This window comes from Colobus angolensis, unplaced genomic scaffold (assembly GCF_000951035.1).
Source record: "Colobus angolensis palliatus isolate OR3802 unplaced genomic scaffold, Cang.pa_1.0 Scaffold12, whole genome shotgun sequence".
Classification (NCBI taxonomy): Eukaryota; Metazoa; Chordata; class Mammalia; order Primates; family Cercopithecidae; genus Colobus; species Colobus angolensis.
The window spans coordinates 4,602,378-4,614,343 of record NW_012113141.1 but is presented as its reverse complement, the minus strand read 5'-3'; the positions used below and the strand labels follow the sequence as shown (position 1 = coordinate 4,614,343).

The 11,966-nt window shown below is 50.2% G+C and overlaps 1 protein-coding gene across 3 annotated transcripts in view; it reads right to left on the bottom strand.

The window, feature by feature from the left end:
• Positions 1–2,494: 2,494 nt before the first annotated feature.
• The window catches only part of SLC29A3 (solute carrier family 29 (equilibrative nucleoside transporter), member 3), a 49,867-nt gene continuing 40,395 nt past the window's right edge, over positions 2,495–11,966 (bottom strand). Inside the window, exons 5-6 of one of the 3 annotated variants that reach the window (XM_011927596.1) lie at positions 9,632–9,794; positions 2,495–3,913 (exon numbers count right to left, since the gene is read on the bottom strand). In XM_011927596.1, the coding sequence (XP_011782986.1) occupies positions 3,259–3,913; positions 9,632–9,794 (818 nt within the window). In that variant the 3' untranslated portion in view covers positions 2,495–3,258. Of the gene's footprint in view, positions 3,914–9,625; positions 9,795–11,966 lie in introns of all 3 variants that reach the window. The other 2 variants (XM_011927603.1, XM_011927587.1) reach the window with 2 other exon arrangements.

Sequence of the window (11,966 nt, the reverse complement as noted above, 5' to 3'; positions counted from 1 at the left end):
CTCTACCTCTCTCATTGAAAACTCCCCTCCTCTTTGGTGAGTTTTGTTCACCCCTCCAAACATACTAGCTGGTTCACAAGCCTGCTGGGTTCACATGAGACTTGAGATCCAGAGCAGCTGAAGCCCATGAGCTGCTTCTCACAGCGAAGGGTTATTGAACTCCCCATCCATCCTTCTGCCTGGAGATGGATTTTCATTTTCCTTCCTCCCTCCCTGGGAGGGAATGACCCTCTGTGAAGTGCCCACTAAGGTGAGTAACCAAGCAAAGTGAGCGAAAGCCTGGATGATCCCCAACAGCCAAACCGCCAGCCCCTCCCAACAGAGTAGTAGCCTCTCCTCCCCTGGCAAAGTGGATGCAACTTAGTTTATCATCTCCATGCCCTACCATCCCCACGGCTGGCCCCCCAACTCCCCCTGTGCTCCACACTAACTGCAAATCATCTTTCTAATGGAGATGCCTCCTCCACTTCTTTGAAAGCCATTCCTCTACAACAGAGCATGAGAGACCACCACTACTCTTCCCCAATAGCTGCAAGGTGATTGCTCCAAGGTGGTCCCCATCTCTGAGCTCAGAGACTGCTGGTTTACTTTAAGGCAGGCATGGTGCCTATTTCTTTTTCTTTTTCTTTTTTCTTTTTTTCTTTTTTGAGATGGAGTTTTGCTCTTTTTGCCTAGACTGGAGTGCAATGGCATAGTCTCAGCTCACTGCAACATCTGCCTCCCGGGTTCAAGTGATTCTCCTGACTCAGCCTCCCGAGTAGTTGGGATTACAGGCGCCCACCACCACTTCCAGCTAATTTTTATATTTTCAGTAGAGACAGGATTTCGACATGTTGGTCAGGCTGGTCTCGAACTCCTGACCTCAGGTGGTCCGCCTGCCTTGGCCTCCCAAAGTGCCGGGATTACAGGCATGAACCACTGTGCCTGGTCCATGCTTCTCATTTCTAAAACACTTATGATTGAGATGAGTCACCAGCTAGACCAACACCCCAAGTCATCCACAGCATTAAAGTCAATGAAAAAACCAAGGGGGAGATTTCAGGCTCCTGCAAAGGGAAGGGAGAATTTTTTCTTTTTGGTAGGTATCGAGTTCAGAAACCCTTTCAAGGTGTCCTCTTTAGTTCTCTGGCCAAGGAGAGGGAATGTGTACTAGGCTGAGACGGCAGGGAACATGAACTGCTGCCACCGGCTGGATTACTGACTGCTTCTCAGTTTCATCAGCCTCTGCAGGGCACCACTGAGCCAGTGCGCTTCTGCAGAGAAGCAGAGGGCTGATTCACAGCTCTAGGGGTTGCCACATCTTGGGGGCAAGTTCTGTTCCTTCTGCAGGACTCTTGAGAGAGAGCTCCTGGTCTGATCTGATTCTTTTCTCTCTCTGATTCCCGAGCCATGCTGTTTTCCAAGAACAGCCTTTTGGGAGCCTTCTAGACACCTGAAAAAATTATAAATTGTTCTTCATGTCAGGAGATCGCCAACGTGAGGGGCCACAGCCTTCCCAGATAGAGCAATGGAACCTGGGGGTTGTCTTTTGACACAACAGCTTCAATATACACAACTATCCGCAACAAACCAGAACAAAGCAACACCTAATTCTGCTGATCAAAGCTTCAGACCTCCAGGGATGTTCACAAAAAATAAACCTGTGAAAGCCAAGGTGCTCGCTGGTCCTGCAATGCATGAGACCCGGGGCCAGACACCTCCCTGTTTCTCTCTAGGCCTCTCTCCACCCTCTCCACCTGCGGCTGGCTGGGCTTTAGTGCCCAGGGACACGGAAATCAGAGGAAGAATGGAGCGAATTTATTCCTTCAGCTCCCTCCTGCAGGGTTACAGCAGGCTGGATGTGTCCCATCCCATCCCCAGACAAAGTGACTCCCTAGGTTCTGGAAGGACTCCCTCCCGCCCACCACATCAGGCTGGAGCTGGAATGGCCTCCCTATTACTAGTGTTTAGATAGAATGCACAACCCCCTGGGGTTCCTACACCTGCTCTTAAAATATCCTCAAGGTTGCAGTGAGCCAGCATTGCACCACTGCACTCCAGCCTGGGCAACAGAGCAAGACTTCATTTCAAAAAAAAGAAAAACAAAAAAGAAAATCCTCAAATTAGGCTGGCACAGTGGCTCACACGTGTAATCCCAGCACTTTGGGAAGCTGAGGTGGGAGGATCGCTCGAGCTCAGGAATTCAAGACCAGGTTGGGTAACATAGTAATACCCCATCTCTATGAAAAATTTTAAAAATACAGAAATTAGCCAGCCATGGTGGTGTGCACCTGTAGTCCCAGCTACTCAGGAGGCTGAGGCTGGAAGATCACTTGAGCCCAGGAGTTCAAGGCTGCAGTGAGCTATGATTGAGCTACTGCACTCCTGCCTGGGTGACAGAGTGATATCTTGTCTCAATAATAAGAATAATAAAATTTTTTAAAATCCTCAAATTGCCTAATCTGAGTACACCATTGCTTGTTAAGACTCTGACTAACAGAGACATCAATGAGGCTTACATAGAATACTCAAGTATTTATTATGCCCTTGAACCAATGGCTTTGACATGTTGTAAACAGGAACACTAAAAGACCTTCATCTTGACCCAGGCCATAGACCACCAGGCCATGAGGATCCCACTTTGAAAACCCAGGCCAGACACACTTGATCCCTTGCACAGGGAGGCCCTCTGGTCCCTCTGGAATGAAGCATTCGTGGAAGGCCTGTCTTTCTGGGTTTTCCAGTCTGGTTGGTGGGCAGTTGTTCACCCACAGAACACAGGAGTCTGAGTCTTGGGCCTAAGGACTGACCATGCCAGGGGGAATTCCATTCCAGGGAGACCCCTTCAGGGTAAGGAGGGCTGAGCATTTGCTTGCATCTCACTGTCAGTTGGAATGAGCACAGCTGGGAGGATGCAAAGAGCCCGTGGCTGGGTTTTGGCACTGGCTTTGTAACAGCTCTAGAGCGAACACTGGCAGCACCTTTGAAGGGCTAGAAAGAAGGTGGAATGTTAACCATCGGCTGTGAAGGGAGTACCCCTGCTTTGTACTATTTCTTCTTCAACTGTCTCAGAGTGTTCTGTTAACGTGTCTGGACTATCTGCCTTGCACATGGGCATGGATGTGACTCACCGGCATCCTGGGAGGGATGAGGCCCGAGTGCGCTCTGCTCTCTGTCCCAAGCGAAACTCTAGGCCTTTCCTCCATGGTCCCCAGCCTTCTTGCACTCTCTCCTCATCTTCCAAGGCTCTGAAGCACCAATGTCCTCGTGTCCTCCCTCCTAGATGAGGTGCACCAGGAGGGTGGAGCAGGCTGAGCCCAGCGTTAAGCCCAAGCACACATAAAAGGACATCACCACCCCCGTGGCCTCGGCCAGCTCTCTGGGCACAATCTTAGGCCCATAGAGGAGGGCTAGGGTGCTGAGGTAGCCGTTGCTCAGCCCCAGCAGGGAGCTGAGGAGTGCAGGGTACACATCGGACTGAAAGACCACAGTCTTCAGGTGGACGCGGGGCTGGTAGTTACAGAGCACAAAGAGGGGGATGAGGCAGGTCCGGAGGAGCACGAACCCTGGCAGCGCCTTGCTGTTGGGCCCTGGCACCTGGATCCAGGCAGTGAGCTGCCGGCCACACAGGTCAGCAAAGTTGTACAGGAGGAAAGTAGTGAGGGGGATGAAGAACTTGGTGGTCCACAGTGAGCCTGAGTCCTTGTTAAGGGACTCGATGTTGGTGCAGACGGCGGGGTAGATGAGGCTGGTGATGAAGAAGACATAGGTGACACAGAAGCCCAGGCTGGCCGTCTTCTTCAGGATGGGGCGGAGAGGGGGCGTGTGGGAATCACTGAATCTGGAGGCCACCAAAGGGACACCGGGGGTGTCCTGAGGAAGTTCCTCTTCACCAGAAAACACACGGGCCGCAAGAACAGGCCTCATGTAGTACCTGTGGGGAGGAGACAGGGCCACCGTCAAGCAGGTTGCTTGGGATCTGAGTCAGCACAGCCAGGGGTGGGCACTCAGAACAGAACCTTCCAGCCCAGCATGGAAAGCCCAAGCCCCATATGCCTACGGCCCCAGCGTTCCCTGAGATGATGGATGCTGTCGCGAGGTGGTCAGAGGAAGACCTGCACTGTCCCTGGCCTGCCTGCCAGCGTGGTGGCCATGCCACGAGCAGGGACAGAGGAAACCAGGACTGACCACCGCATGGTGAGTCTGGGCCCCTGTCCTGGCTCACCTGTTTTTGTTATGTTTTAGGAGAGTAGTGGTAAAATAGTATTAAAAATGCAAATTTCTAAAATGATAAAATGAATACATGCTTGATACAACAAACCCAAATAATACAAAAGTAAATGGTATAGTATTAATAGAAAGGGGACTCTCACCTCTTCCCACTTCTGATTTTACTCCTTAGTGGTACTGGCCATTAACATTCTAGGCCAGGCCTGATGGCTCACGCCTATAATCCCAATACTTTGGGAGACAGAGGCAGAAGGATTGCTTGAGCCCAGGAGTTCAACATCAGCCTGTACAACCAAGTGAAACCCTGTCTCTACAAAAATGATGATAATAATAATAATTTAAAAATAAAATTAGCCAGGGGTGGTGGTATATGCCCGTAGTCCCAGCTACTGGGGAGGCTGAGGCAGGAGGATTGCTTAAGCCCAGTTGTTCAATATAGTGCGCTACGATCACATTACCACACACTCCAGCCTGGATAACAGAGTGAGACCCTGTCTCAACAAAACAAAACAACAGAAAAACCAATCTGGTACATACTATTCCATGCACACACAAACAACACTTACACAGTTATATTTCTTAAGCAGGAGTGGGGTCAAGTCATACATATTGTAAAACTTTCTACAATAGTGTAATGCCTAAATACAATATATATAAATAATATACACAAGTGCCTTATACTAACTGCCTAAATCCTGCATAACTGTGAAACAAATGAATACATAAGATTGCATAAAGAACAGTATTTCGTGGCCATCTTTCTACACAGGAACACATAGCCTATGTCTCCCTTATGTTACTCTATGATGGTTCACCCAATGGATGTACAATTTAACTGCTCCCCTACTGATGGACACTTAGGTTGCCTCAACTTTTCATTACTACAGACAATGTTGCAATGAATATCCCTACACATAAATCCTTGCACACGTATACTAGTATTTTGGTAGGGCAGACTTCTAGAAGAGGACATTGCTGGATTAAAAGGTTTACACCTTTAACATTTTGATAGCTACTGATAAACTGCTCTCCTAATAGGTATTACCGGTTTAACTCTGCTCAGCACCATTTACCTACCCTAACTGAAGTAACTTGCCCTGTTCATCTCTACCAGAGCACCTGTTTAGTTCCTTCAAAAGATCTGACCACAATCTATAGTAATTGCATTGGCTTACTTGTTTATCATGTGTCTTCTTTAGTGAAGACAGGTCCTTGTGACGTCTGTAATCCCAGCACTTTGGGAGGATGAGGTGGGCGGGTCACCTGAGGTTAGGAGTTCAAGACCAGCCTGACCCAATGGTGAAATCCCATCTCTACTAAAAATACAAAAATTAGCCAGGCATGGTGGTGTGGTGTGCAACTGTAGTCCCAGCTACTCAGGAGGCTGAGGCAGGAGGATCGCCTGAACCCGGGAGGTGGACATTGCAGTGAGCCAAGATCATGCCACTGCACTCCAGCCTGGGTGACAGAGTAAGATTCCATCTCAAAAAAAAAAAAAAAAAAAAGAAGAAGAAGACAGGTTCCTGGAGCAAGGACCACATTTGACTATTTCTAGCTAAATCTTCAGGCACAGAGCAGCCTTTTAACACATAACTGTTGAAAGAACTGAGAAGTAGCCTATAGAAGTGTCTTCCATATCTTCAACACTGAATATCATCAATCTCTCCAACTTCTGCTACTCTGACCAGTGAGTAAGCTTAGATCACTTTCCCTTACTGTGTGACCTTGCCTGGGCCACTCAACCTCTCTGGGCCCCAGGTATCTGAAAACCAGAAGATACAGGCTGACTGTATTAATGCAGCTCAAACAGAGGGAATTGGCATAGAGGTGTGTGTGTAAGCAGTAACTTGGTTCTGGTTTCAGCCTTGTCTCTGCCTCCCTGTGTGATCTTGGGCCAGGCACACCCCTTTCTGGGCCTGCTTCCTCCTCTGTAAAATGGAGGTTTCATACAGCCAAGTTTTGAAGCCCCAGTCAGTCCTCCTACCCTAAAGACCTGCAGATAACTCGCATGTGGGTGGTGGGTGAGTGGGTGTGTGAGAGGGCCCCTCCCCAGAATCGCTCTTGAGTGGCGGTGAATGGGGTGCTTTAGCCAAGAGCCCTATCTGGTTTACACAATCGCTATCTAGGGAAAGGAATATTCTTACTTCCCCTCTATTCAGCGTTGTCAGGTCCTTGCCTTAAGTCTGCTCTCAGGAAATTCCCCACCAAGTTCCTCTGGTCGCAGCTCTTCCTCCTAAGTTCTTCCAAATTTTCCTGCGTCACCTCACCCTCCCAAATGTAGGACGGGCGAGCTTGCCTTTTCAGGAAGATTTAGTTCAAGCAGCCCCGGGAGCACAGCTCTCTCCCTGAGCCCCATCCTTAGAGAAGTGTCTATGAGCCCACAAATCCTGACCCTAGTTTTAATCAGCAAATAAACAGAAGCTTCTGTCCAGGCACAGTGGCTAGTGCCTATAATCAATCTGAGCGCTTTGGGAGGCTGAGGCAGGCAGATCACTTGAGGTCAGGGGTTTGAGACCAGCTTGGCCAACATGGTGAAACTCTGTCTCTACAAAAAGTACAAAAATTAGCTGGGCATGGTGGCCCATGTCTGTTGTCCCAAATACTCAGGAGGCTAACTTGAGGATTGCTTGAGCCCTGGAGATCAAGGCTGCAGTGAGCCGTGATTGTGCCACTGCACTCCAACCTGGGTGACAGAGCGAGACTCTGTCTCAAAAAAAGAAAAAGAAATAGAAAAGTCTACAGGATAGCATGGTCCTGGGTGTTCTCTGTCTCACACGCTCAGCTGTAAGGACTCTGGCCTGCCCAAATGAGACTAGGAACTAGGGTGACCAATCATCCTGGTTTGCCTGAAACTGTCCTGGTTTTAACACTTACAGTCCCTTGTCCTGGGAGCTCCTTTGGCTCTAGGCAAGCAAGGAAGGTTGACTACCCTGCTGGAAACAGACCACCCAAAGCACCAGAAATAGGACATGAGGAAACAGAACAAGGAGTGGGGCGACCCTCCTGTTCCTCTGTTCATTCAGTGGCTGCAGAATCATTTAAGGCACAACGCTGAGGTGCCAGGCAGTGTACAGGATGCTGGGGGATGGACAGCCAGCCAGACAGCAGGAAGCTCAGGGACGTCAGCCTGGAACCACAGCTAGGCAATTTCTGATGACAGCCCTGAAGGGGCGGGGAGAGCTGGGCAGCCCAGGCGTCTGTAGGTGCCTGGGATACTGCATAGCTCAAGCAGATCAGCCTCCTCTTACCCTCCTGAACCCTGAGGACTGCTGAAGCGGTGAAGAATCCTATAGCTGAGGAAAGTGGCTCACTCCCAGCCCAGGGGGAATCGATGTTCTGCTGAAAGGCTGGGGGTTCTAGGGGTTAACGAGGTGACTCTCCTCATGAGGACAGGGAGAATGAATGATGAGAAAAGGCCCTTGCAGTCGTGAGCCAGGGATATAGCACGAGCCGGTGGGGAGAGGCTACTCCGGAAACAGCTCCGGTCCTGCCTGTGACTCACCAGATGAGTGAGCTGGGGCATGCTTGTGAACTCTCCTAAGCCTCAGTTTCCCCAGCTCTCAAGTGAGAAAATACAATCACAAATGCACAGAGTGTCATAAATCATAAACAAAAATATACACGTAAACTGCTTAGCTTTGTGCCACTGCAAAAAATAGCTTCCTGTGGAACAGGGCCACGTCAGGGGCAGCTCTCTCCCCAGCTCTGCTGGCTCATGCACCTGGCACATCACTTAGCCTTCTCTTGGTCTTAGTTTCCTTACCCGTTAAATGGGGATAACTCCTGCCTTTCCTATATCAAATAAGATAGTGGAGAGGAAAATGCTTTGAAAAGAATAAAACATGAGAGAAAGACAAGGGTTGTTTTTGTAAAAAGCAGCAGGAAGCAAGAAAGCAAAAGGAGGAACTGGAGAGAGAAAGCAAGAGTAAGACTTGAGGCGAGAAAATAGGTCCTAGAGGTGGAAAGAAGCCCCATAAGGCAGCAAGTTGTCCAAGCACAGGTTTGGAGTCATCTTAAAATCCTGCCTGGCTCTACTACCTACTGGCTCTGAGATTCAGGCAAGTAATTTAACCTCTTTATGCCGGGCACTGTGGCTCATGCCTGTAATCCTAGCACTTTGGGAGGCTGAGGCAGGAGGATCACTTGAGCACAGGAGTTCAAGACCAGCCTCGGCAACATAGTAAGACTCTGTCTCTACAAAAACTGTTTTTTGTTTTTCTTTCTCTTTTTTTTTAATTTATTTTTTTGAGATGGAATCTTGCTCTGTCACCCAGGCTGGAGTGCAATGGCATGATCTCGGCTCACTGCAAGCTCCGCCTCCCAGGTTCACGCCATTTTCCTGCCTCAGCCTCCCGAGTAGCTGGGACTACAGGTGCCTGCCATCATGCCTGGCTAATTTTTTATATTTTTAGTAGAGACGGGGTTTCACCATGTTAGCCAGGATGGTCTCGATCTCCTAACCTTGTGATCTGGCCCGCCTCGGCCTCCCAAAGTGTTGGGATTACAGGCGTGAGCCACCGCGTCCGGCCTACAAAAACTTTTTAAAAAATAGCTGGGTGTGGTGGTACACCTGGAGCCCCAGCTATTTGGGAGGCTGAGGTGGAAGGACAGCTTGAGCCCAGGAGGTCAAGGCTGCAGCAGGCCATGATTGCATCTCTGCACTCCAGCCTGGCCCGCAAAGTGAGACCCTGTCTCTTCTAAAACAACAGCAATTTAATCTCTCTGAACCCTGGTTTTCTAATCTGTGCATGGGAATAATAATAAATAATAATAGTACTGTACTCTAAGAGGAACAGAGGAGTGTGAGTTTGTTTTTTGTTTTTTCGTTTGTTTGTTTTTCAGAGAGACATGGTCTTGCTGTCACCCAGGCTGGAATTGCAATAGTGCAATCAGCTCACTGCAGCCTCTTAACTCCTGGGCTCGAGCGATCCTCCTACTTCAGCCTCCTGAGTAGCTGGGACTAGAGGCACATGCTGCTATGCCTAGCCAAGTTTTTATTTTTTGTAGAGACAGGGTTTCACCGTGTTGCCCAGAATGGATCTTGAACTCCTGGGCTCAGGCAATCTACTGCCTTGGCCTCCCAAAGTGCTGGGATTGCAGGTGTGCTCCACCATGTCTGGATAGAGGTGTGAGCACTGAATGAGGTAGAACACATCAAGCTAGCAGGAACACAGCGCTGGAATAAGGGGCTGTGTTTCACCAATGGGAACTATTGTTCACCGTGATAAAACGTGAGGCTCCAACTGCTTGGGCACAGCACAGAGCCAGCTTCTCACATCCACCAGCCAAGCCAATTTGTTGAGCAACTGCTTTGAGCCATAGCACCTAGACAAGAAGCCAGCATAGAATTTGCTGAGAAAAAGCAGCACGGCCATAACTGGACATACAGGAAGGAGGCGCGGACAGTGAGTGGCACCTTCACCTGGCATACTCTAGCCTGGACAGCAGCAGGTAGAGTCCCATGCAGAGCACGAGGAAGATGGTGGCTGTCAGGAAGAAGGCCAGGGTGCTGTCCCTCACATCACTGGATGCAGCCAAGTCCACCAGAGAGGCCACGGCACTGACCGTCCCGCCCATGGCTCCTCCTGCAGAGAACAGAGGACACGCAGAGATGGTGAGGGGTGGGAGAGGAGGAGGAGTGCCTGCAGGCCCCTCCCTGATTGGGTTTCACAAACCAAAATAAAAATTCCTCAGTGCTAAATATGCCAAAGCTCTCTCAGTGTCCTGAAGCCTCAGAGACAGGCAGGGCCCAGCAGCCAAGCATTTCCAGCGTTTCCTGAGTTTCCAAGGGGGTCGTTTCCCCCACTCTCTGCTGGACTTGTCAGAGGCTGCTGCCTGAGGTGGCACATGGCCTCCAGGGGACCACCAGTCCGCTGCCTTTCCTGTTTCACCTCTGACCCTCAACCTCCATCTCTCTTTATTGCCCTTCTAGTGGGGGCTGAAATTTTAGATTTAGGGGCAGGAAGTGCCAGAGACCTCGGATTTCCTCTTCTCTGCCCCCAACCCAAAGCACCCACCAACCAAACTGGGAAGGAGGCTCAGGGACTGTCCTCACATAGGGTCCCCTGCTGCCCGGAGGCCACCCTTTCTGGGGTATCCTCACTGGCTATAAACCCCCACCATTGCCCACCCATGAGCTCACAGAACCTGCTGTGTACCCCAAGGCGACTGTGGCACCATACACATGTGAATGCATGTGTAACACATACAACACTCACACACACACAGTCACACACCTATGCACACACACAAGCACGCAACCAGCCCACCACATGGAATGTTCTCCTTGCCAATGGCTTTGATACACATTACCCGTGAGACCGTGTGGCTGCCACACCTTTCACCGCTACCTAACAGAGGAGGCCACACGACTTACTGGGGTGCCAACGGGCCTAAGAGTCAGGCGGACGGACGTGTCACCCTGGACTCTGCTACTTGCTAGCTGGGACCCTGGGGGTAACGTGGCTTCTCTGACTTTACAGTGTGCTCGCTTGTAGAATGGGAATAACAACCCCGCCCTGTGTGGTTGCTTTGAGGACTGACTGAGATGATGTTCAGAACGGGCCTGGCACACAGTAGCCTTCAACAAACACTATGCCCTGCCTTGCCACGATTGCACCATTGCTTCTGGGAGGCAGCAGACATGTCTTTCTGTTCCTTAGAACCCTCACAGCCATGGGTCGTCTTCCTGTGCTGGCCACGAGTCAGAAGGCCTGTGTGCAGCACTGCTTGGGAACGCTGGCACCAGCGTGGGCACATCACTTACTTTCTTCCCTGCCTGTGTTTATTTGCCTGGAAAGTGGGGCTAATACTTGTCCTGTTCATCACAGGTGACTGTAGTGAGGTGGAAACAGGACGATGAATGGAAAAGCACTGACTCCAAGGCCAAGACCATCACCATCAATGTGGGAAGGGCCTGGTGGATGAGCCGGGTTGACTGGCAGGATGAACCTGCCCACTTCAGAAGATGAGAATGTCCATTCCTGAAGAGGCGGGAAGAAGGCTGGGTCCGTGTGGGCATGGCCTGCTCTGTCTCCATCGAGCAGCTCTTATGCAGCACCACTTTCCTGCCCACTGTTGCACGAAGCAGAGGAGCAGTGGGACAGTCCGGCCCCATCCACCATGGTGTGCCATCACGGCTCCCCATGCTCTGCCTGTGGCCTCTGTGGCTCTACAGAGAATAGCCCTTGGCCCGATGGAGGATCCTTTCCCCAGCCTCCCCACCATAAGTTCTATTAGCCTGGGTAGTACTTGAGGGAGGGCAAAGGTATAAAAATTAGCACCACAATTAGGAACACAGACTCTAGAATCAAAACATCCAAGTCCAAACCTGGTTCTACTACTTCCAGTTATGTGACCTTCAGCAAGTCCTTAACCTCACTGTGCCTCTGTATCCTCATCTATACAATGGGGGTGTTAATAATACCCGCCTCATAGGGCTGTGATGAAGATTAAAAGGATTAGTACACGTGAAGCACTCAGAAGCCTGCCTGGCGAGGAGAAGTGCCAAATACCAAACAAATCCTTTCTGATTCCCAGTTAGGTGCTTGGCTATTTCTGTCCTTCTCACATCAAAGCAGCAACAACGGGTAAACCCTTTGCCAAGAGGATGCCCACTTCTGAGAAGCTGTAATCCCCGCCTAGACATTTTGTAAGAACTGGGGTTAAACTCAGTAAGACACTCCCCAGCCGCCCCAAGGAAGAGATCTTAACATCACTGCCTACTGATTTTCCTCTCTCTCTTTCCAACTTGTAGA